The 26,432-nt window shown below is 34.3% G+C and overlaps 3 protein-coding genes across 3 annotated transcripts in view; 1 reads left to right on the top strand and 2 right to left on the bottom strand.

The window, feature by feature from the left end:
- The window catches only part of LOC134824344 (NAD(P) transhydrogenase, mitochondrial-like), a 1,149,555-nt gene that overhangs the window by 1,026,354 nt on the left and 96,769 nt on the right, over positions 1-26,432 (bottom strand). The gene's annotated exons all lie outside the window — the stretch shown is intronic.
- Positions 82-2,778, bottom strand: LOC134824166 (zinc metalloproteinase nas-12-like). Its single transcript, XM_063835911.1, has 4 exons — positions 2,691-2,778; positions 2,443-2,508; positions 897-1,026; positions 82-295 (listed from the first exon to the last, which is right to left on the bottom strand). The coding sequence occupies exons 1-4, from the start codon at positions 2,691-2,693 to the stop codon at positions 150-152; spliced, it is 345 nt and encodes a 114-aa protein (XP_063691981.1). The 5' UTR covers positions 2,694-2,778; the 3' UTR covers positions 82-149.
- Positions 16,753-26,231, top strand: LOC134823807 (ATP-binding cassette sub-family C member 4-like). Its single transcript, XM_063835358.1, has 27 exons — positions 16,753-16,828; positions 16,970-17,080; positions 17,208-17,316; positions 17,443-17,542; positions 17,692-17,810; positions 17,946-18,035; positions 18,234-18,400; positions 19,391-19,508; positions 19,725-19,832; positions 20,090-20,239; positions 20,352-20,496; positions 20,598-20,687; positions 20,838-21,005; positions 21,192-21,277; positions 21,406-21,511; positions 21,793-21,868; positions 22,094-22,272; positions 22,364-22,485; positions 22,614-22,693; positions 22,845-22,949; positions 23,073-23,219; positions 23,362-23,441; positions 23,658-23,756; positions 23,977-24,108; positions 24,282-24,352; positions 24,618-25,523; positions 25,687-26,231. The coding sequence occupies exons 1-27, from the start codon at positions 16,767-16,769 to the stop codon at positions 25,942-25,944; spliced, it is 3,984 nt and encodes a 1,327-aa protein (XP_063691428.1). The 5' UTR covers positions 16,753-16,766; the 3' UTR covers positions 25,945-26,231.

Below are 26,432 nucleotides of genomic sequence, written 5' to 3'. Positions count from 1 at the left end.
AACTTTCTGTTCCCATGCAAAACAACCCGTTTTGCAAAAAACAAAACAGACAAATTTCTAAATACACCAGAAAATAATACCACTTTTCAATTCACCAAGTTGAGATCATTCAAACTGAAATAATCTTGAAACTCAAACAGCCTGATAATCTAGTTGATTCCACCACAAAGGTTACAACTGAGTTTGCACCACTGATAGGCCCACCAGGTAGTACAGGGGGCTTTGCACCAGCCCTGGGCAGCAGCAACACCACAGACTGAGGGGTCCTCGTAGTCCACACAGGGGCAATCGTCACCTGGGGTGGGAGATGTTTTCACTTTCAAGCTAGTCTCAGTCACGTGTTTACTTTCTAGTCTTAGTCACGTGTTCACTTTCTTAGTCATCTTGAATTTCTCATTTGGTCCGATATCGGCGACGCAGATAAAATTGTAAATTAGATTTTAAATGATGTAATTGATGATAAATCGGGTGACACATAGTATATTCTGATAATTCAGGTAATCCCAGGAAACCTTACTAATACTGGCCAGGGCCTAACTTCAAAAGTAAAAGAGATAGCGAATTCCGGTTTTTTGCAAAATGTTCGTCTTGTATAAATAACGTTTCCTCCCCAGGAGGAAAATTAGGGACATTGTAGATTTTGAGTTATCCCAAAATCTCCAGAAAAGTTTTATTTTGGGCCGATCAAAAGTTTGCAACTTTAACTTTGTGGATTTCTGTACTCTGATTGGCTGAATTGTGTCACGTGCTAGCTGCTTGAACATTGGAATGTTTCACGCGTGCAGTAAACCTTAGCGCGAGCATGAACTCGCTGTGAAGACGCGACCACCTCTGGCTCTAGTAACACAGCCAACCAGTAAGGTTTGCTGGGATGTAGTAAAGTAAAGTTTACTCACCAGTACAGGGAGGTTCGTTAGCCAGCTCGCTTACACAGTACCCACAAGTTTTAGCACAGTTCTGTGTAGCCCAGAAAGTGGTACACGGCTTGTTACAGAAACCGTTAGCTTTTGTCACTCTGCACACCGCCTGGGAGGAACAGAGTTTAATTTAACTAACTAACTAATACTATACTCTACAGTCTACTTACTATACTCTACTTACTATACTCTACTTACTATTCACACCGCCTGGGAGGAACAGAGTTTAATTTAACTAACTAACTAATACTATACTCTACAGTCTACTTACTATACTCTACTTACTATACTATACTTACTATTCACACCGCCTGGGAGGAACAGAGTTTAATTTAACTAACTAACTACTTACTATACTCTACAGTCTACTTACTATACTCTACTTACTATTCACACCGCCTGGGAGGAACAGAGTTTAATTTAACTAACTAACTAATACTATACTCTACAGTCTACTTACTATACTCTACTTACTATTCACACCGCCTGGGAGGAACAGAGTTTAATTTAACTAACTAACTAATACTATACTCTACAGTCTACTTACTATACTCTACTTACTATACTCTACTTACTATTCACACCGCCTGGGAGGAACAGAGTTTAATTTAACTAACTAACTAATACTATACTCTACAGTCTACTTACTATACTCTACTTACTATACTCTACTTACTATTCACACCGCCTGGGAGGAACAGAGTTTAATTTAACTAATACTTTACTTTCTAATACTATACTCTACAGTCTACTTACTATACTCTACTTACTATACTCTACTTACTATACACACCGCCTGGGAGGAACAGAGTTTAATTTAACTAATACTTTACTTTCTAATACTATACTCTACAGTCTACTTACTATACTCTACTTACTATACTATACTTACTATTCACACCGCCTGGGAGGAACAGAGTTTAATTTAACTAACTAACTAATACTATACTCTACAGTCTACTTACTATACTCTACTTACTATACTCTACTTACTATTCACACCGCCTGGGAGGAACAGAGTTTAATTTAACTAATACATTACTTTCTAATACTATACTCTACAGTCTACTTACTATACTCTACTTACTATACTCTACTTACTATACACACCGCCTGGGAGGAACAGAGTTTAATTTAACTAATAGTTAATTCTTTCGCACTTTCAAAACACATATTCTTAGGCTCGACTGTAATGCGTAAATGTACGTTTAAATCGTGAATGTACACAAAACATGTATTACTTTTAGTTACTATACATCAAGGTTGCCTTTTTAACTACTTTAAATATCTGACAGTGCTCAATGCGAGGTTTCTCTATAAGCTATATACTTATTACTTATTTTATTTACTTCACCTTGCAGTATTGTTAAGGGTTATTAGTATTAATGTTCATGTTTCGATTGTTTGCACTTAGCTTATCCTTACTCCTAACAACACATATTTAAACGCACAAACTAACTAAGATATTCGGCAAACAGTAAGAAAAATAATACGGTTATTAATATTAATATTAAAACAATGAAACCTCTGATTCTACATCAGCACATCCCCACACGCCAGCCAGAATAACACACGCAAGGAGGAATTGTCTCTGAAAAGTTGTTCGTTAGATTAATTGAAACGCAAAAGAGTGAAGTTTTATTGTATTTAGTTTAAATATAGAAATGTTTGATTTAAAATTCTGCGTGACAACTGTCATTTTATTGACACATTTCTATAAGTTAGCAATCAATGTGCTAGAGGCTAAAGGAAAGTTAATACAAAGTGTCCTACCATATTTTCTGAAATATATCAACTGTGTAGATGTACGATTCGTAACCCGAAAGGAAATAAGCCATGACCCTCAGTTCAGTTCTTATAAGGCTGGCTGTTTTAAGAAGTACCGTTTTGTGGTTGTTACTAAAAGTGACGCTAAACAGGTTTACTTTGCACGGCTATTATCTCTAAGACCTGTTAAACGAGTCAGCCTCCCCTAAATTAAGTTGAGTTAAGCGTCACTCATCTCCTAAACTAAAACACCTGGCAGGTGCCACTGATTTCTGTTCTGATGAGAAACTTTGTTGTTCAAGTTGTTGAAGAAAACATTGAGCAAGGTGACAAATTTAACAGAAGATCGCTCAGCTTTCTTCGAACACCTGTGTTCCTCTTTCCTTTACGTTTACTGTTACCCAGGCATGATATTTATTTACACAGTTTACAAAATGACATATGGATATGTTCATTTGAAGTTGAAGTTGAGGATATTGGTACAATATTAGCATGAACCCTATTAAAAGGCACGGTGTAGTCAAACTATGTAAACAGGGTGATTAGATATCGCCTAAATTCGGCCGGTACGGAATTGATTATATTTACAATTGCACACTTTAAACTTGTGACGGAGTTGATGTGGCTCCTGCTGCTGTGTTTGACCAAATTTACGAATTTCCAGTTAATAGAATTTGACCAAAACCCATAATCATGGGTAGAGTGAACCGCTGCCAGTGTCTCTCTTTTTCAAACAAAAGGAAATGATATTAATTTGAGGAACCGTCCGCAAATGCAAATTGATACCGAGAATGAAATCGGTCGCTCGCTTTTCCCATTCAATAAGCTTTATTACAATTCGTAAGCCGTGAATGAATGGGAAAAGCGAGCGACCGATTTCATTCTCGGTATCAATTTGCATTTGCGGACGGTTCCTCAAATTAATATTATTTCCTTTTGTTTGAAAAAAAGAGACACTGGCAGCGGTTCACTCTACCCATGATTATGGGTTTTGGTCAAATATCATCTCTTTTTGATTATAATGTCAGGATAATTTACACAGTCGAAACTTCATTAATAAGGAGGTAATTTCAACAATTTTGAAATTTCACCTTTGAAAACGTTTCCTTGTGTTCAGGTAGGTTTATCTGTCGATAACAGACTGAATATAGCACTTTTTACTCATTCAAGTTGGCATTTAATTCATATATAATGCCATTTAAATATCGTGGGAAAGCAGAATATATTCGAAATCACGAATGAGCAAAATTCTCACCTTTCGCACATGCAAACTTTGAGCGGACGTTGCGTGCGCATACAATATTGAATCACCATAAATTGTTGCATAGTGGTATTTAATATATAGTTTGATAAGCATGCAAAGTTTCAGAAGATTTCAAAAAGAACTTGGATCACAACGGGACTCCAAAGTTGATAAAAATTGTGAAAATAACAATTTTCAGTGATTTTAGCTATTTTAAATCAATTTGGGCGTGTCCCCACGTGTGCAACTTTTCGATTTTTAACTTTAAAACTAGCCTATAACACAATTTAGACCTTTAAGAAGTAAAATTGAGCTCCACAACCCAACAGATGGCCCAACACCAGAGAATACTAATTCACAACTTTTGTGTTTTTATAAAATTATTCTTCAAAAAAGCACTAACTTCAATAGCGAATATTTTAATGAAGGAGTAAGGTAAGAAACTTTTCCGGTAGATTTTCAGAATGCTTGAACGATTATCTAAGATGAAAATGTCCTCAGATTTTGAATAAAATTACTCCTTAATGGTGTAAAATCGATTTGAAAAGTTGTTATTTTGTCAAAAATCAAGTTTTAAAAACACTTAAATTGATGACGTCATCAAGTGACGATGATGACGATAAATTATTTTTCAATATAAAGTAAACTAAAGTATAAACGATTATCTTTAAAACCTGTGGTTCGAAATGACTGTATCTTTTATACTTTTGAATCTACGGACACTTAAATGTAGGCTACAATTGACTGCAAAAAGCGTCTATACATATCACCTTAATAACACCAGAATGTGTGTGTGTGTGTGTGTCTGTCTGTCTGTCTGTCCGTGTGTAATTTCCGGTCGGTTATACAAAAAAAACGGTAAGAGTTACGGGACTGATTTTTTCGGTATAGTGTCGACAAAACTCTGATGAAGCCCATAGGAAATTTTTTTTAAAATCGGCCGATGGTAAGTGGTTTAATTGATGGTTTTGTACCACAAATGTTACATAAAATTGCGTGAGCAGAACGGCAAGAGTTACGGGACTTGCTCTCTCTCTCTCATTACTGTGTAATATGTTATAGCTGCATTTAAGTAGCGTCATAATTGGATTAGCCTGGAAGATTTGCTGTAATGTTATACCTTAAGCTTATTAGGGGAGGGGGGACTGTTAGTGTTTGGGGTCTGTTTGGACTGCAGAGAGAGAGAGAGAGAGAGAGTTCATACGACAATGTTATGCGTGTTTTCAAATATAATATGCGGGTGTGGTGCGGAGTTAACAAGGGTTAATTTCTATAACGATTTAAATAAAAATAGAAAGCGGTTCAAGACGGGAGTGATGAGGTGTAATAATCGGTGTTCAGACCTTATGATCATGGAGTGTGGTGCCTCATGGCTAATAATGACTTAATTATCCACAAGAAATAACTGATTATGAGATTATTGTTTAAGAAACTATTGGGTCACCTAATGCGGGTTTTGACTCTGCGGGTAATTACTCCTACCCTTTTTAACTGCGGCAGTGAAATCCCGGCCGTAGGCCGGGTTACACTAGTATAGTATATACATATACTAGTGTAACCCGGCCTACGGCCGGGATTTCACTGCCGCAGTTAAAAAGGGTAGGAGTAATTACCCGCTGAGTCAAAACCCGGATTAGGCGAGCAATTCTATTCGGAGTGCCCTCACGTATCCAATAGTATGCTTAAAAGATAGTAATTCTTAATCAATAATCAATAGAAATTAACCCTTAACACCATGCACCACACCAGCCTATCATATTTGTGAACATGCATTACATTGTCGTATGAAAGTATGAACTCTCTCTACAGTCCAAACAGACCGTTTGAGCACTCCCTCCCCTAATAAGTTTATAGTATTATATGACCATGTAATATATACGCCATGTAATATATACGCTACATATGCAGAGAGAGAGAGAGCTAGCCCCGTAACTCTTGCCGTTCTTCTCAAGCCATTTTATGTAACATATTTTGTGGTACAAAACCATCAATTAAACCACTTACCACCGGCCGATTTTTATAAAATTTGCTTATTGGCTTCGTCAGAGTTTTGTCGGCACTATACCGAAAAAACCAGTCCCGTAACTATTACCGTTTTTTTTGTATAACCGTTCGGAAATTACACACAGACACACACACAGACACACACACAGACACACACACATTCTGGTGTTATTAAGTTGATACCTTATCGGACCTTATTTGGACGGACATTACTTGAACGCTGGAGGCCCTAGCGTTCATCTTAATGTCCGTTCAAATAAAGTCCGTTCAATTAATGTCCGTCCAAGTTAAAGTCCGTTGAAATTTTTTCAAAAATTTTTCCATTTCGAACTTTTTGTGCAGAATATGACAACTTTGAGAACTTTATTGTTCCGTAAGTTAACGATGGAAAGGTTCTCCTTGGTCTGCCGGAGGCACAGAAAACTCTAGTTCTACTAGTATATGATATTTTCAAGGGTCACTTGGCGGAAAAAAGTCAACGAAATTATGGCACTCAACAACATAGTTCATGAACTAGTCCCCGACAAACTTGTTCCAGCCTCTAGATATTACGGTAAATCGGGTTTTCAAGGACATTGTCCGATGTTGTTATAGTTCTTATTACTCGGGGGCGGTAATGAAACAGTGCTAGGAAAGCTCCACGTGATGTTAAGGTTAACCTTAAGTTGTCTAAGATAAAACCACTTCACGCCGAATGGCTTGTAAAAGTTAACACTGAAATGCAGGACCGGGGTAGTTTGATAAAAAAGGTTTCCATAAAGCTAGAAATCACTGATGCTTAATTAAGCATGGACTATTTCATGCACGAAAACCCATTTGATGAAGATGATATGTGATATTAGACACTGATCATGTACACATATTTTAACATTTTTACTGCTCAATGACTGCTTTTCTTACTAACTGTATAAAAAATGGATTTAAAAATCATTTGCTGAAATTTAAAAAACGTCAAAAAAATTGAAAAAAATTCGGATTTTTGATGGTTTTGAATGCCTTCGAGCGTTCATATTAATGTCCGTTCATAATTATGTCCGTTCATGTAATGTCCGTCCAAATAAGGTCCGATAAGGTATGCTTCACGACAATCTGTTGTAAAACAGGGGTTCCAGAAAACCCACTTCCCGATACTCCTGAAACATGAAATTTTTTTTACAGTCGATTTGGACAAGGTCTAGACGCCCTGCAACGTTTCAGATCTCTGACTCAATTTTAATATGGTTTTTAAGGCACCTGAATATGGCGATTTTGGGTTTTTTACCTAATTTCGTATAACATGCTGGCGCGTATTTTGCGCAAATTTCTTAAAAACCTCCACATAACTATTTCTTATTCCTGTCATCTTTAACATTGAATTAGAATGTTTTGAACTTAAATATACCTGCTGAATTACTTTCGATGAGTCTTAATGCCTGGAAAACAATAAAGGGGATATAATAGTATAGGGGGTAAATAGTGTTGTGAATATAAGGGCAACGGTTATGCTTGCCAGCATTGTGATAGTTAGTACTAGTACTCCAGTAGCAGGGAGGTGTTTTGTGTGCACTTCGCTGTATAGAGTTTTTTGCTACTGATTCGGGTTAAATAGGTCATTGGTAACTCAAATCACCGAGGGAGGAATTTTGTGTCGCTAGCCCCAATACAACCCTGTGCAGAGCCACGCCCATATTTCATATCAGACGCGTATATGGAAAAATTCGTATCTCAGCTTCTGAAGGGCTTAGAGACTTAAACTTGGGCTTAAAATGACCGCAATATGCATATTTATATTAGCACTATGATTATGAAGGTACTGAAGCGTTTAGGGACTTAGTTTTTGAGAAAAATGAAAAAAAATTAATTTTCACCGAGGCGTGATGACAGGCTTCAATTTCAAGCTACTGAGATTCACGAAGTTGAGTATATAATATTGTGAAAATTAAATATGTGCTGACAGGAAAGTAAAAACTTTGACGAAAGCTTATAATCTTCAGGTAAAGAGTTAAGTAGAAATACTTACTTTTTTGCTGTCGTATTAGGGTCTGCCCACACTACGCCATGTGGCGACGGGCCACATGGCGTGGGTCAAAAGGCACAGTGTGTTTAGAGCTCCCGGTGTTTAGAGCACAGTGTGTTTAGGTTAATCGGGCCATGTGGCCCGTCGCCACATGGCGTAGTGTGGGCAGACCCTTATATTTCACTGTGAAACATTGTTTCTTGATTGTACCGTGCTTACTACTCAATTACAATTTTCGAGTTATCTTTCACGACCTTTGAGATTAACCTACGTAACTGGATACCCTGCCTCTGGAATTCTCAACAATACTCGACAAATCTCAACAGTCAACAGCCCTTTACAGTTATTTTGAAACGTGCACCAATCTCGCCTAGTTCTTGGTTCAGCAGTGGAACCTTGTCATGAATATGAATGAGAATCTGTCGAATCATGTTTGGATTATTGTTGTAGCAGCTGATACTCTTTGGGGTCTTTGTGTGATACTCGGTAAGTTTCGGACTTTACTTTAGCGATTATATTGTTGCTTGAAGTTTATTCCTATAATCATCAGCGTATTTTTTGATAAGTTATTGCCATCTACGCAGTTTGTATAATAAAGTAATATCGTAGAGCTACGAGCATCAAATTTCAGGTATTATTGTGTTCATATTGTGGGCACACAAACAATGGCGTTTGAGAAGGCAAAGTGCTAGGAGGGTGACATATCATCGTGTTTCAATCAATGCTTTAGATGGTGTAAGTTTGATGGTCGACTCAACTATTTCGAATTTTCTTAAATATTAAGAAGTTCAATATTGCACTATGAATAGCTCTTTCATGAATATGATATTTTTGTATTAAATTACTTCGTGATGATGGGTCTAATAAATTTAGGACCTAGAGATAAGTATATCAGAAGAAGCTGTCCCCAGAGTGTCTTCATCACCTCCTATTGACGATGAAATTCCAGGACCATCAGGAATAAACGTTAGTCAATACAGTTTTCATAAATTAGTATATTAGTAGTTACATATAGCTATTATCTTCAAATTCAACGGTTTTTCGTTAAAAGGTGCCACTACGTTAATCACGTCACACATATTTAAGAAATATATAAAAGGGAATTTTAGGACACCCTGACAAGAAATGCACAAAAGTCTAAAATTATTTTATGACCTGGATGTGTTTGGGATTGTTAAAATTGGCACAATTTTGACACCACAACAGTGTAAAAGTAAGTAATTTTGTCACAAACAAAATATTATAACTCTTTTTGTCTCTTATTGGTCATTGCTGGCAAAATAACTATTGCTCGATACAAACGTGGCAGAGGGAATGGAAAGAAGAAAGTTCAGCCTAAGAAGTCTTTGGATACCATAGAGTCTGATATTAACAGGCTGAAAGATAACATCTCTTCAGAACATTCCATATACAAAACATTAAAATGTTATAGCTTATCAGATTTAGACACTCTCTACTCTTTGAGTCAAAATAATTCAGGATTGATTTACAACGTATGTTCCTCTTTCTGTTCAACATTTTCCCCCAAATACCATCAGAACAAATCTGAATCCAGTAATAGAGAATTTATAATTGTTCCATTTAATTGCAAATTCATTGATAATCTTAACCTAAAATCTATTTTCTCTGACACTTCAGTCATTGATTTGCTTCCCATTTTGATTCAGTCTTTTACACCATTACAGATTTATTATGAGTATAATGATCCTATAAGTCTTTCTATTTGTAACTATGCTTCATTCTTAAAGAAACTTTCTATTTCTGATATTAAATCTATTTTAGGTAGTCCATGCGATTGTCACTCCTCCCCTTTCAATTATCCTCCTCATGACATGTAGTTACCGGTAATTTAGATATTGTTTGATATGTTGAACTTAGGGAAGTACTTTCCTACGGTTGTAAATACAGAATTCCCACATTTAAATCTCCAGATGAGATATATTCTTACCAAACTGTCAAAAATTTTTTTAAAAATAAAAGTAAAAACTGTCAAAAAAAAAAATTCAGCGTTTGGAAAAAAATGTTTCAATTTTTTCCAAAACTTTAATTTTACAAAAAAATTTTTCCTAAACTTTTTGAAATAAAAAAAACACACTGAAAAAATATTTAAAAAAGTTTTTAAATTCGAAAATAAAATATTATTTGTATATCGACAAAGCTTCTTTTTTTTCATTTATTTGTAAAAATTTTTTATGTAAAAACTCTTGTAATAAAGGGGTTTTGACCCAATACCAAATTTAAATTTAAGATACAAAAAAACCCCTGTCGAAACAACTCATTATGAAATAAAAATCTAATCAAAAGGAATTTAAGTACAATTTGAAGATAAAAACTTGCGACTACAGCACTCGGGAACCCAAAACTTCAAAAAACCCCTTTACAGGGGGTTCTTGCAGGGCCCGTTTTTGCTTTCAAAAAACTTTAAATCCAATTAAATTTGTCTGAAAATTTTGAGGAAAAACTTAAGAAAAACTCAGCAATCTACAACAACACGTTAAAAAAATTTTTTGGGGCATATTCCTCAATAATTCCTTAAGCATCAAAAAAAGCGATTTAAATATACAATAATATTTTACTACTCTTTATACCAAAAGACTTATTAATAGAAATATATTAATAAATTTTTGATTTTAAAATTTTTTAACCCCAATAAAATATTTTGTATTTTTAAAAAGACAGTAAGGGGGCTTTTTCTTTTTCCCAATAAAACCTATATCCACCCCCCCAAATCAAGAAGGGCCCAATGGGGTTTAAAAAAAAAATTTTTTAAAAAAACTTTTGGTCTCTTCTTTTTATTGTTTATCATCAAACCCAATTTAACCTTTGGGTGGAAATTTCTTTCCCCTATATGATTCATGTTTGGAAAAAGGAAAATTATTTGCGTTTAAAACCCCGAAAAATAAAAAGGGAACAAAAAAAAATAATTTCCGGGGAAATTTTTGGTTTATTATTAATTAACACCTTTACTTTCCATAAATTTTAAAGTTTTATCCCAAATTATTGGAGATTTAAACTTAAAAAAAAAAATTAATAATTTGTAAAAAATTAAATTTAAGAAAGGTGGTTTTTTGTGAATAAAAAATGTGTTTAATTTTTATGGGTTTATCCCTTTTAAATTTTCCCCACGAAAAAGATGTTTTTTTAAAAGAAAAAATTTGAGAATTAAGTTTTAAAGTCGGTATCTTTAATACTTAAAATAATTTTAAAAATTTAAAGGAAATAACCTATAGAGATTTTTAAAAATTTAAAACTTTTTTTGTTTTAAATTTGATAATTTTTTTGAAGGGATTTAGATGGGGTAAAATATTAAAGTTGAAAATTTTGGGATTTATTTAAAAGGGTATAAGTTGAAATGAAAAATTTTTGAATTGGGAAAAAGTTAAAAATGGGAAAACGGAGAGACAGAACCTTTTAAAAACAAATAAGGTTATTTTTTTAAAAGTTTTAGGGGGTTTTTTATTATTAAATTTAATTAAAATTTAAGTTTGGTTTTTAAAAAATTTTAATTGGAAAATTTTTGTGTTAAAATTTTTTTTTTTTTTTTGGGATTTTTGTTTTTTAAAATTTTTTTGTTTTAAATAAAAAATTTTAAGTAAAATTTTGTAAAATTTTTTAAAAAAATAGGGGGGAAATTTTTACCATTAAATCATTTTTAAATGGTTAAAGTAAAAAATAAATAATAATAGTTCAAAAAAATCCTTATTTCCCCTTAAATTTTGTATAAAAAGGAAAAATGGTTTTTCTTCTTTTTCCCCATTTAAATAAAAAAAAAATTTTACATTTTACTTATGATTTAAAATTATAATTTTTTTGTTTCTTAGATTACTCCTATCTTATCAAGCTTTTGGGTTTTTCCCCCCGTTGGTACTAAAAATAGCTTTTTCTGATATTGGGCCCATGTTTCATTTAAATCTCTCCCCCCATTTCCCAAAAATTTTTTTATCTTTGTTTTTTTTGGGGGCCCTCCCTTTTAAATCTTTTGTTGACATACATCTCCTGATTTAAACCTTTTTTACCCCTTTTTTTGTCATTTTCCCGGGGTGACTTCCCCCTTCTACGGGGGGAAAACCGGGAGTCAAAACCGTTTTTAAAGATTTTTTGGGCCGAAAATCTTTGCCAGGGACACGCGTCGGGGGAGAACTATTTAGGTTCTTTACATCTAACCCCCCGCCCAATCCTGCACCCCATTCAAAGGGGTTAAATTTCCACCTTGTCCTTGGGCCCATCTCAGCTTTGGGGCTACAAAAGCCCTTAAAATTTACCCTTTCTTTACTTTTAAAAGTAATGGTAAATTTTTTTTTCAAAAACCTTTAAAAAATGGGAACCCCCAGTAAAAATTTTTTTCTAGCAAATTTTGAAATTTCAAGGGGAATTGTCTCCCCTTGCAACAGTTTAACCTTTTTAATTTTTATTTTAAAGGGGCAGTAAAATTTTTAAAAATATTTTTCCTTTTACTACCCAAAATTTTTTAAATTTAAAATTTTAAAAAAAATAAAAGTTTTTTATTTTTAAACCCTTTTTTAAACCCGTTAAAAAAAAATATGTTTGGGGAAACAACCAACCACTTCTTAAAAAAGTCAAAGGGCCCAAAATTTGGGGGTCCCAAAACCAAATCATCCACCCTTTTTAAATAACTTTTTTTAAAATTTCCCGGGCACGTTTTTTCTCAGAAGCTTCCATACAGATTGAGATTATTTGATTTTGACAAATTTTCCCCCAATTCAAAAAAAGTTTTTCTTCCCCCCTTAGGGTTACGGAAAGAAGCCCTTGGGGCAGCATTCCCCCCTTGTCTTAAAACAAAAAAGGAAAAGGGGCGGGCAACAATTCCCAAACGGGGTTAAAAATTTTTTTTTTAAAGGGGGAAAAATTTCCATTCAAAAGGCAAAAGGGGAAGGGGAAAAAAAAGTTCACCTAAAAAATTCTTTGGGTTTCCAAAGTCTGAAATTTAAAAGCGGGAAAGGGGAAAAAATCCTTCAGAAAATTCCATATAAAAAACATTAAAAAAGTTTTGCTTTCCCAATTTTTTCACTCCTAACTCTTTTATCAAAAAATTTTAGGTTTTATTTACCCAAATAATTTCCTCCCTTTTTGTTCAACATTTTCCCCCAAAAAACCATCAAACCTGAATCCAAATAAAAATTATTAAAAGGGTTTTTTTAATTTTAAAACATTGCTTAAATTAACCTAAAATCTATTTTCTCTGACAAATTCAGTCATTATTTTCTTCCCCTTTTTTTTTATCCTTTTTTAAACCCTTAAAATTTATTATGAATAAATCCCCAAAAGTCTTCTATTTGGGAACCCATCTTTATCTAAAGAAACTTTTTATTTTTAAAATTAAAAACTATTTTTGGGATCCATGCGATTGTCCCCCTCCTCCCCTTTCAAATTTTCCCCTCAGGACTTTTTTCCGGGAATTTTGATATTTTGATAATGTTAAAAAATTTGGAAGTATTTTTTAAACGGTTTTTAAAACAAATTCCCACTTTAAATTTTCCAAAGAGAAATATATGCATTTTCCGAACGCCCAAAAAGTATTTAAAAAAAAAAAAGTAGAAAACTGTCAAAAAAATAAAAATTTAAGGGTTAAAGGGAAAAAGATTTAAAATTTTTCCCAAACGTATTGAATATTACAAGAAAAAATTTCCCCGAAACATTTTAAATAAAAGAAAACACATGGAAAAAAAGAGTTAAAAGAAGTCTTAAAATTCCCGAAAAGTAAAAATATTAGGTAGATCGACAAAACTCGGGAAATTTTTTTTTTATTTTAAAATTTTTGTAAAAACCCCTTGCAATAAAGGGTTTTTATCCTAAAACTCTAAAAGTTAAATTTTTGATACAAAATAAAACCCTGTAGCGAAACAGACTCATTATCAATAAAATATCTAGAGTCTAAAGGGGGAAAATTTTAAAGTACAAGTTGAAGATAAAAAATTCGAACACGCATCCTTTTGAAACCCCAAGCTTTAAAGAAACCCCTTTCAAGGGGGAGGGTTTAATTTTCAGTCCCGTTTTTGCTTTCCCAAACAAATTAACGCCAATTTTTCTGGTTTTCGAAACTTTTTAAAATACTTTAAAAATTTCGCAGCAATCCACAACAAAAGCGTTTTAAACAGTTTTGGAGCAAATTCCCTCAATAAAATTCCCTTAACTATCAAAAAAAGCGAGGGTTTTTAATATACAAGAAATTATTTTTTTACACTCTTTTTACCAGATTTAAATTGATTAATAAAATATATTAAAAGAAGTTTTGATTTAATTTTTCACCGTAATAATTATTTTTAAAATTCTAAAAAACATTAAAAATTTTTTTTTTTCCCAAAAAAACCTATGAATTTTCCTTTCCCTTTATCAAGAAAAACCTAAAAGAGGCTTTAAATTTTTTATTTATAACCTTAATTTTCGGCTCGGGGGGATTTTAATTCATACCCAAAATTTTTTGGGGGAAATTTTAATTTCCCCAACTATCTCACTGTTGGGAAAAAAAATTTAAAATTTATAAAAATTTTTCTTTAGAAAAAAAAATGGGGTTTCAAAGATATTAAAACCCAAAAATAAACATATGTTGCGATTTTTCTATTATTAACACCTTTCTTTTCATAAATTATTTAAAAAATTTATCCTAATTTTTGGGAAGGGGGCGAGCTTTTCCAATAATAAAATCATTAACAACCCTTATTTTAAAAATTAAAATTTTTAAAAGAAAAACTAAAAAATAAATGTATAAAAAAAACGATATTTTAATTTTCTGTTTTATCCCTTTCATTTTCCCACAGTAACATTCCCCCCATTTTTACAAAATTTTTTCAAGTCAAAAATTTTAATTTTTGGGGAATTTTTCACTAATTGGGTTCTTTACCTCCCATCTTCCCCCAAAATATTTAAAATTCAAAATTTTTAAAAGGGTATAGCCTTTATAGACTATTAAAAACCTTTAAAAGTTGTTCTGGGGAAAAAAAAATAACTTTTTTAGGGAATTCGGTTTCTTAAAACCGTAAAAATTTTTAAAAAAATCCCCTTTTACTTTTTTAATTTTTTGAAACACGGTACGAAATCTCTAAAAAAGGGAAAAAATTCTGAAACTTGGGGAAAAAAGTTTCAAAGTCTAAACCAAATTCAACGGGCCAGGAAAAAACAGCGTAAAAATGTCCATTTAAATTTTTAATTTTTTGTCGTGATTTAAATTTTTGGGAACTTGAAAAAAAAATATCTAATCTCCCCAAAAAAAATTTAAATTTAAATTTTTTTGTCCCGTTTTCTTTTTCCTTCCCCTTTTCCCCCGTCACCCCCCAAATTTTTTGATTCTTTCTTTTAAATGGCTACGCTAACACTAAAAAACAATACCAAACAACAAAAGGGGAGGGGGAAACGTTGGCCATTTAAAACCATTTAAAAAACCCAACCTTTGCAACCTACCCCTACTACATATCCCCAAAAAATCTACAAACTCCATTTTACCTACCTCAATTTTTTTCCACACGACCAAATTTTTTTTTTCTTTTTTTCCCCATTTAGAAACAAAAATTAGTAATTTTTGCTTAATTAAAAATTTTAATTTTTTTCCTATATTTACTTAAGAAAATATTTTTTGGCATTTTTTTTGGTTTAGAGTAACTTAAAATTATATTCTTTAAACGAAGGTTGGGGTTTAAAGGTTTTTTAAAAAGGGAAACAATTTTTTAACTAAATTTAAAAATAAAACCCTTTTTACGAATCTGAAAAGGGGCTTTGACCCCAAAAATGAACAAAACCCAACATAAAATTTTCCCAAAAATTTAAAAAAGTTTTAATTTTATGGTATTGGGACTTTGGGAATCCATATCATTTTATATTTTTGGGGATTTAAATTCAATCAAATTCAAACCGATTAGACAATTTATTTTTTAATGCTAAGATTAAAAATAAAATTTTTTTGTCGAACCCACACCGGAAAACCGGAAAACCACCCAATTTCGAGGGGATTCATTTCCCTCAATCTTTTTAGAAATTTTCTCACAGAAACCCAATTTTTTAATGGGTCGGGAAAACCCAAATGTTTTGTTTACCCGCTTCAATACTCCTTAAATAAGGGGGTAATAATAACCCCCTATTCTTGTTTAAACAGTTTTCCCAGTTCTCATTATCTTACAATTTTGGGGCGGAACCTAAAATTTTTAGTGATATTCCCATGAAGTGGGGAATTTTTTTCCCTCCCACCTTTCAAATCTTTTACCATTCTTTTTCTCCGCAAATTTTTCCCCAGCCCAATTTTTCACTTTTTTATACGCTTCTGCACAAACATCTAACAAATAATGAACTGTTGCCAAAATGTAACTGGCCAGTTATTATTTCATTTATCTGTACGCATTTCTTATCTGTAAAACCTATCAGTGTCCTTAGCAGTTAGCACCCTGTTGCAATCCTGTAAATATTTTAGCAAGCAACTAATGAATTCCTTTTTAAAGAATTCACAATTTAAAAAACTAATTGTCATGTACCGAATCAGAAGTGTCAACATTTTCTATTCAGTTTTTAGTTTCTCTCTTTAAGTTTATTGATCAGTTCAGTTTTTATTAATTGCTTCCAGAGAAAGATTATAGAAATCTTACACGAGGGCCAGTATTGTCACCTTTATATCACGACGGCCAGTATTGTCACCTTGGTATCACGAGGGACAGTATTGTCACCTTTATATCACGACGGCCAGTATTGTCACCTTTATATCACGACGGCCAGTATTGTCACCTTGGTATCACGAGGGACAGTATTGTCACCTTTATATCACGACGGCCAGTATTGTCACCTTTATATCAACATTCTTATGAACTTTTCCCTCAATCAGAATAACCATAGCAGCTCGATGGTTATAAAAAAAGGCAATCCTGAAGTTGAAGCTAATATATTTAGTCTGCTGTCGTTCCAGTAAGTTTATTTTCGAGTCAATTAAACAAAATTTAATGATCTTGTGGTCTGTGGACAAAATATATTTGGTATTATTGTTACGAACCTGCAAATAAATTTATGTGAACTGAAAAGCTATATTTAATAGCCACAATTTTACAGTTGGTTACAGAAGGTCTTTAGCGCTGGAAATAGAAGAACTCTTACTGAAGATGATATATATCCCATCAACCCAAACTTTCAGAGCGAACGGTTGACTGGTCTTCTCGAACAGTAAGCACACTGATATTATCAAATTTATTCTTAGTTAATGGTATTTTTCCAAGGATCACTAGAAAAAAGAAAATTCAATTACTTTTAAACTCTTAGTTAGAATTATATTGTCCTAAAATGGTCTCAGGCAATGGCTTTGGGAATCGCAAAAAAAGAAAAACCCTTCTCTGGTTGTCACTATCCTCAAAAGGCATCTTTTCAGCTTGATTGTGTTTGTTTTTACTACAAATTGTGAGGTTAGTTCTATTTTTTATCAAAATACATTTTTCATCCTAACCTTTGGTTCCAAATCGTCAACCCAAACAATTTAATTTGAAACGCACAAATCAAAAATGTTAACTAAAGCAAAGTATTCTTTTCAGGCGGTTTTAAGATGTACCGCTCCTCTCTTTGTTGCTAAAATAGCATCTTACTTCGATCCGAAAGTTGAAATGACGGAAAAAACAGCGTTTCTTTGGTCATGTTAGTACTCTGGTATTGGTAATTTGTTAACTTTGACGTCAAATCTAACCGTATCACATTCTTTCGAATAGAAGAGAAAGTATGCCTTGATATATCATAAATATGCCAGTTAATATTAATAACAGTAACACCAAGTATTATGATTTCAGTCGGTTTGTTACTTCTTTACGTCGTGATGATTTTGATCAGTGGTTACGCTAATTTTTACCGCTTCAAAAAGCTTGGAACCGCTATAAGAGTTGCTTTGACTGGACTTATATACAGAAAGGTAACAATGATTACAATAGTATGATTTAGCCCAATCGTTGATAACTAAATAAATGCTTTTCAACATAGGACTTTCCCTGCAAATAGACAAGAGATATTTATTGAGTAAGGAATACTGAACTGGTTATCATATCAGGCGTGTAGGATAACCCAAGGGGAGATAGGAGACCGATCTGTGGGTATGATTATAAACCTAATGACTAATGATGCTCAGCGTATAGAAGAGGTAAACCCTTGACAATTGATCATAATAATTGGTGTTTGTAATTTTAAGTTAAGTTAGAAAATATTTGAAATCATCGCATGGTTTAATTTTAAATTTAACTTGTCAAACATTTACAAAATATCCAGGATTGAAAGCTAGTCAATATTTTTTTTGATGAATTATTTAATATTTGCATTTTGCCTACTATTTGTCTTTCAGTTAATGCCCTTCTCTGGAATCTTATTGAACCTCTCATCAGTCCTAATTGTCAGCTTTATTGTGATGTACAACCAAATTGGCATCTACGCTACACTGACAGGCTTTCTTGTCATGTTCCTTTTTGTACCTATCCAAATTTCCATGGGGAGGATTGTGTTTTATCTTCGGTGAGTTAGAACTGGTACTCATTCTATAATTTATTTGTAGCGATATTATCTAAAACGAAAAGTTTAATTTTATTTATTATCAGTGACATTCGTTATCTTTTTTAGGGTCTTTATCAGATATTGATAAGTAATAAGCAAGTGACGAAGTTTAACCACACGATCTGACGACATAAACCACATTATCTGACGACATTAACCACATGATCTGACGACATTAACCACATTATCTGACGACATTAACCACATTATCTGACGACATTAACCACATTATCTGACGACATTAACCACATGATCTGACGACATTAACCACATTATCTGACGACATTAACCACATTGTCTGACGACATTAACCACGTGATCTGACGACATTAACCACACGATCTGACGACATTAACCACATAATCTGACAACATTAACCACACGATCTGACGACATTAACCACACGATCTGACGACATTAACCACACGATCTGACGATATTAACCACACGATCTGACGACATTAACCACATTATCTGACGACATTAACCACGTGATCTGACGACATTAACCACATGATCTGACGACATTAACCACATTATCTGACGACATTAACCACATTATCTGACGACATTAACCACACAATCTGACGACATTAACCACATTATCTGACGACATTAACCACACGATCTGACGACATTAACCACATGATCTGACGACATTAACCACACGATCTGACGACATTAACCACACGATCTGACGACATTAACCACACAATCTGACGACATTAACCACATTATCTGACGACATTAACCACACGATCTGACGACATTAACCACATTATCTGACGACATTAACCACACAATCTGACGACATTAACCACATTATCTGACGACATTAACCACACGATCTGACGACATTAACCACATGATCTGACGACATTAACCACACGATCTGACGACATTAACCATGTGATCTGACGACATTAAACCTTATGATATGAATTACTTCAGAACCAAAGCGGCACCGCTAACGGACAGCCGAGTCAAGATTATACACGAGATGATTCTTTTCATCAAGGTCATAAAGATGTACGGTTGGGAACTCATGTTTAAGAAGCTTGTAGAAAAGGTGAATTCTAGGATGATAATATGATAATGATAATGTTAATAGGGTGAAATTAAATGTAGCATTTGATATCTTGTTCATCGCAATCTCTATCACATTTTCTCACCAAGTCACCATGCCCATGGCTTACAGAGAAAATAATATTGACAGTTGTTTCAATTCTGATAATCATAAGAGGATGAAAGGAAATGAAAATATTTTAAATCGTGCTTCCGACAGATCAGACTCAAGGAATCACGCTATATTGGCGTGTTTGTGCTGATGAATGCCATGAACACCGGTTTTTACTTCATTGCTCCTGTCGTGTCTCTTCTTGTGTTTATAACTGTGAGTTTTGTGACTTTTAGTGCACTTTTTCAGATAAATGCAAGAGATAAAGGTTGTATATTCCTTGCAATTTAAATGTATCAAATTGTTCGACTTGATTCTGAACAGTGAACTCTTCAGTACAATATATTTGGACAATTGGGCACACTTGAGCACAACTATGCCCCACTGTGCCTAGCTAGATTACCAAGTGGCCTGTATTCGAAATTTAGGAGCGTATATTAGACCCCTCACCCCTGACCGTTTTTTCGTCGCAGTTGAAGCGATCTCTGGATGAACCAATCCTGACAACACATGTTTTCTTTTACTTGTCTATGATGGGAGTTATCGGTATTCAAATCAACATTTTTCTTGGGGGTTCCTTTGCTCTTATACCACAAGTTATACACAGCCTATGGAGAATCCAGGTTCGAAACAAGATAAGCAAATTTACCTTCTCAATTTTTATCTTATCTATCAACTTTGGCACATCAAATTAAGTATCCAGTGTCGCTATTACAATTTGAACTTAATCTTCAGGATTTTCTGAATGCCGATGAAATAAAGCATCTTCCCAAAGATGCTGCTATCACCAAACTTACCAACGAAGTTATTGCGAATAAGAAATTCTTACAAAAGGACCCAGAAGTGAAGGATATTAACGGATCTAACTTTCTAACTGCAGGTAAGACTGCTTCTCATCAAGGAACTCATAATAAAAAAGCAATAAAAATCAACTGCAATGTACTTCTTTGAAACATACAGCGTAACGTTTTCATCAAATAGAGACACCAACTACTGCTGAGCAGAGTGACAATGCTGTAAATTTGGACAATCTCTCTTCACGTTGGGGGTCTGAAACCTTTTCTTTAGCTGGTAAGTTTTTAGATAATCAACATATCCATTATCACCTTTTCACGATCAATGCATAAAAGGAAAGTGCCAAATATTGTATCTTGAAAGGCTAACTTTATAATAACAACTAATAACTAATATTGTATCTTAGAAACTTCTAAATATCTTTAGGAGTTAATCTGCGTGTAAAGAAGGGTGAACTTATCGCTGTAGTGGGACCTGTTGCTTGTGGTAAAACTACCCTGCTCATGACCATCCTACAGGAGTTAGAGCATGAGGGTACTCTCAATATAGATGGTAGAATAGGCTTCTCATCACAAGTACCCTGGATATTTAACGGTGAGACATTGTTAGTTAGTTATATTTGTCAATGTTTGGTCAGGTGGAGGGGGATCTCAGATCTGTTCCATTCATTCCTTCTTTATTTTTCAAATCTAATATTTTTTCCGAAGAGTTTGAAAATTAAACCAAAAAGTAACCCAAAAAAACTCGTACATTTTTTGAAGTTATGTTTTTCCATTCCAGGGAATATTGAAGAAAACATTCTAATGAACAGACCTCTTGATAAGGACAGATTAAAAAGATGTATCGAGTCTTGTTATCTCACCGGGGTAGGTACCAGGTGCACTGAAAAGATACAGTAAGACTTCAAAAACTAACTAGACATGAATTTCGGTTCAATATCATTTATTTTTTCCATTCACCCTGTTTCATTACCTAAAAAGTAAACACTATCCAGGATCTAGAACTGTTTCCGAATGGGCTGTATACAGTTGTCGGAGAGCGGGGTGTTCAGTTGAGTGGGGGACAGAGAGCTCGGGTTAATCTCGCTAGAGCTGTATACGGTTAGTTCATTATATTCGCTAGAGCTGTATACGGTTAGTAATTAATGGGGGTGGGATACTAACCACAGCTGTATTTCATGCCATGTTTAAGTAGCCGACGAATCCAGGTCCAAGGACTCCAAGGTTGCGACTATGCATGCATATAATTCATCTGGTGGGTCGGTTAAGTATACGGTCAGTTCATTATATTATTTTTTTAAATGAAGAACGATTTTTAGTATAATTTGTTAAGGCCATTGTTCGGTACATAAACTTAGGATGTAACTCACTATAAATTTCAGGGGAAGATCCGATAATACTTCTAGATGACCCTCTCAGTGCTGTAGATAGCAGATGTGCTAAACACATCTTCAACAAGTATGTCTCCATGATGACAAACAAATTAAAGTTTAGCAAAGCAAACATTGTTTACAACAGATTCAATTCCAGACCATTGCAAACAATGATATAAAACGCGTCTTATTTCACTTCACTCTTCTTCTTTTCCTATCGCAGATAATAATACTGCAACTACCTGAACCTTGCTGAAGAACAACTTGAGTAAGATTGGGAAGCTAACTGATTCTCAAAAACTTGCTTCAGGTTGATTAAAGAACAACTGTCCGGCAAGACAAGGATTCTTGTAACCCACGCCACCCACTTTCTAAGCGAAGTTGACCGCATAGTTGTCATGGATACAGAGGTTGCTGCTGATGGTGACAATGCTGAGGTTGTGGGCAAGATAAGCCACATAGGGACCTACTCGGAGCTATTGTTAAAAGGTTCTGAGTTTGTTTACGAATTCTTGATATTATTCGACAGAAAGGTGAAATCACTGCGACTTCATATTTCATTTTTATGTAAATTGCTCAGGTGTGGAACTATCCATGCTCGGGGTTGAAAAGAAAGTTAAGCGCATTAGAACAACGTCTAAGATTTCTGCAGAGTTTGGAGGAGGAATCGGAGAGGAGACTTCAGAATGGGAGGAGGAAGAGGTACCCTTCTTTTATATTTTACAATATAGGGTGCCCGATTAGTTGCTGGCTAAACGTTTATTTATATTTATTATTTACATTGAAGTTCATCTTTATCTGTTATATCCCATGAATTAATCCCATCTTAGGAAATAAAAGAAGATGAGAGACCAGAGGAGTTCAAAGAAGAGAAGAAGACTGGTTCTTTAGATATACTACTCTACTTTAGGTCTGATATTTTTAAAATCCACTTCTGTGACGTTTCCCATCTTTTAATACCCGTCTCAATTAACTTTTAACGATAAAAATATCAGTTCCATCAAATTAAAAGTATTTATATACTACACGGCTAATATAAGTAATATTGTTTAATATTTCAGATACTTATCACTGAGTTTCGGATATCTAGCAGTCCCCATTTTGATAATAGCCATGCTAGCTCCACAAATACTCATCATATTTCAAGAGCAATACGCAGTCAGCTGGTATGTAGCCAAGTGTCTCTCCTGCTAATAATTATTCTTTAATACTCTGAGATTTAAATTATCTTCGCGGTGATATTCGTATCGATGTGTAAACGTTTATATATACGATAATGAACCTACCAGGGTGGACAACAGAGCTGAAGGAGTTAACAAGGAGGCAGAAATAGTGTCCCAAGATGAAACCCACTATAAAATCTACGTCGGACTGGCCTGCGGGGCTATTTTCTTAATCCTCCTCAAATCTTTAATTTTCGTGTTCATAGTGTACAGGTTCGATAGCGTGATTTTTTAATAAAACAATAATAAAAGTAACATATATATCATGTCCATCCCATCGGTAATCTATAATCAAAAGCATAAATAACGTTATCTGCGATAAAATCTACATTCCGTCAAAAATCCTAATTCTCAGGGCTGGTAGAATACTTCACGATAAAGCCCTTTTTGCCTTGCTCAGATCCCCCATGAGATATTTTGACACCCACCCTATAGGTTTGTTTCTTGATTGATGATTTATAGATGATTGGTTCTGTAGTTTCTATCACCTAAGAGCTTTTTTCACGTAGTCCATTTTATTTCTGTTACTCAATTTAATATTTAAGCCTGAAAATAAGGTAATCCGTTATATATGTATAAAGGATTTATAAATAAAGATACTAGGCGTAGAGATTTTTACTGAATATTGATATAAGATTAAAAATATTTCAGGTTTGGTGATCAACAGATTTTCAAAAGATGTTTACTTCATGGACGAACGATTACCAGGGGTTACATTTGAGTTTGCTCAGCTCTTTATTCTCTATCTTGGTAACAGATACCACTATAAACCGATTTCATGAAGTTTTAATTATTTGGCCTTCTCGAAGTTTTGTCGGCACTATACCGAAGAAACCAGTCCCAAAGCTCACACCTGACCATCTTCATTAAGTGGCCAGTAAATATCCAGAACACACACAATCTCCGCTTTTGTTAGTAAGAAAGTTAAGATTGAAGTCGAATTTATAACAAATTTGTATACCACTTTCAGCATCTGTTATCCTGATTGTAATAGCTAATTACTGGTTTATCATACCGCTAATTGTGCTGACGGTATTGTTTCTGTACACTGTGCGATACTATCTCACTACATCTATAGAAATGCGAAGGATCGAAGCATTGAGTAAGCAAAACTTCTGAAACTCTCTCTTAATCGAAACTTTACACTTTGTATCAAACGGTCCACTTTACATTTTGCGACATGGAAGTTTGAAAACTAACTAGACCCCCTTTCGGATATAAATTGTATTTGAAAACCATGTTCCTTCACCTTTTCATTCCCTATTCTTCCAACAGAGAGAAGTCCCATTATGTCCCATATCTCTGCCACATTATCAGGCCTTACTACTATTCGTGCCAACAATCAGGTTAGTTTTAAAATCAATGTTAATATTTGACCTATATCTCATATGTATATTGAACATTGTACATTGTACAGTTCTACTACAGGCTGCAGGAGAGTGACATCTTCTATCAAAATTACTTAATTACAACACATCTACTATCATAATTACTTAATTACAGCACATCTACTATCATAATTACTTAATTACACTAACAGCACATCTACTATCATAATTACTTAATTACAGCACATCAAACTATTAAAAACGTTTTATCCCTATCATTCAGATAGACATATACGAATCAAAGCACTATTACCTGCGAAATGAGCACACACGGTGCTGGATGCTGTTTGAGGCTTCAGCAGAGTGGTTAAATACACGTCTAGATTTTATCACCATAGCTACTTCCGTCCTCGCTACTTTTCTAACAGTCGCTCTCAGGGATTTTATCAGTGCTTCCATTGCTGGGCTAGCTTTAGTTTACGTTAATAATATGATCGGTGGTTTACAATGGTGCGTTAACCAATATACAGAGACTGAAAACATGATGACGGCTGTTGAAAGAATTTTCATGTTCGCTGAATTACCACCAGAGGCTCCTTTGGAGGCTCCAGATAGAAACAAAGACCAGGGCAACTGTCATGCTATTACCAACAGTAATGATGTACAGAATGGTGTGATAGAGTTTAGAAATGTTAAATTGAAGTACGATCCTGACCCTGAATCTGACTATATTCTCTATGATTTATCCTTTATAACCAAACCATGCGAGAAGATCGGAATTGTGGGTAGAACTGGCGCTGGAAAAAGTACAATACTACAAGCTCTATTCAGAATGGTTGAGCCAGAAGGAGATATACTGTTAGATGGAATGTTGACGAGAGATATGGGTCTCCACGAACTTAGAAAATCTATCAGTATAATTCCTCAAGAGAGTCTTCTCTTTTCGGAAACTCTGAGAGTTAATCTTGATCCGTTCACCGAGTTTAGTGACGAGCATTTGTGGGATGCGCTGGAGAAGGTAGAGTTGAAAAAGTACATTTCAGCCCAGACTGGAGGTCTGGAGATGATGGTCCAAGAGGGTGGCGGGAATCTGTCAGCTGGTCAGAGACAGCTGTTGTGTCTTGCTAGAGCTATGCTGAAAGATAACAAGTTTTTGGTTATTGATGAGGCCACAGCTAATGTAGACGAGGTAAGGAATTATTTAATTCAGGAAAAGTTGGGGCGAGGGATGATGTTTCAAATTAAATAACGGTGGAGGTAACAATGAGTACAGAGCCGGGTGGAGTGGGTTGGGAGGGTGGCGTGATTAAACATTTGTTGTTTACTTTTAACGATCTAATCCATATTTCCAGAAAACTGATCATCTGATCCAGCAGACTCTCCGACAGAAGTTCTCCGACTGCACTGTCCTGACAATAGCTCACAGAATAAACACCATTATCGACAGTCACCGTGTTATGGTTATTGACGCTGGTAGATTGGTTGAGTTTGACCAACCGGCAGTACTTCTGCAGAGACCTGACAGTATTTTCTACGATTTAGTCAAAGAAACTGGAATGTTTGATGTTTTATTGGAACAAGCTAATCTTGCTCTAACGAGATCACTGTGAATGCAAATTAAAAGCATATTCTGTAAATTTTTTATTCAAATCTTCATCAGGTGGCAGGATTTTGTTTTTTGACCCTGATGAAATCTGAAATCTCTAGCAACTTTATGAGACATACCGATTTTAAAGCTTTCAATAACTTCAATATAAAACACGATTTCAATTTTTTTTTTCAAAGAGTTTTAAATTAAATCGTTAAAGTTTGTTTTTAATTCTAACAGTCTCCTTAAATCGTTGTATCCTATATCTAATTCTTTGTATTCTATATTTAATTCGACTATTTTTCTACTAAAACAAAAGTTTCGCCCTGGTTGCACGATCACGGATCAATCTCCCCAGAATCGACATTAGGGACACTCTAAGTCTAACATCAGACCTTATATTTAACGTACAGACTACAGAGTGTCTCAAAAAAGGCAACCAAGTGATCAGTGTTAGTACCTCAAGAACGTTTTGATAACAACATTTATTATTTACAGGGGCTGTATACA

This window comes from Bolinopsis microptera, chromosome 12 (genome assembly GCF_026151205.1).
Source record: "Bolinopsis microptera isolate Bmic1 chromosome 12, MBARI_Bmic_1.0, whole genome shotgun sequence".
Taxonomy (NCBI): domain Eukaryota; kingdom Metazoa; phylum Ctenophora; class Tentaculata; order Lobata; family Bolinopsidae; genus Bolinopsis; species Bolinopsis microptera.
This window is presented reverse-complemented; position numbering and strand designations above follow the sequence as displayed.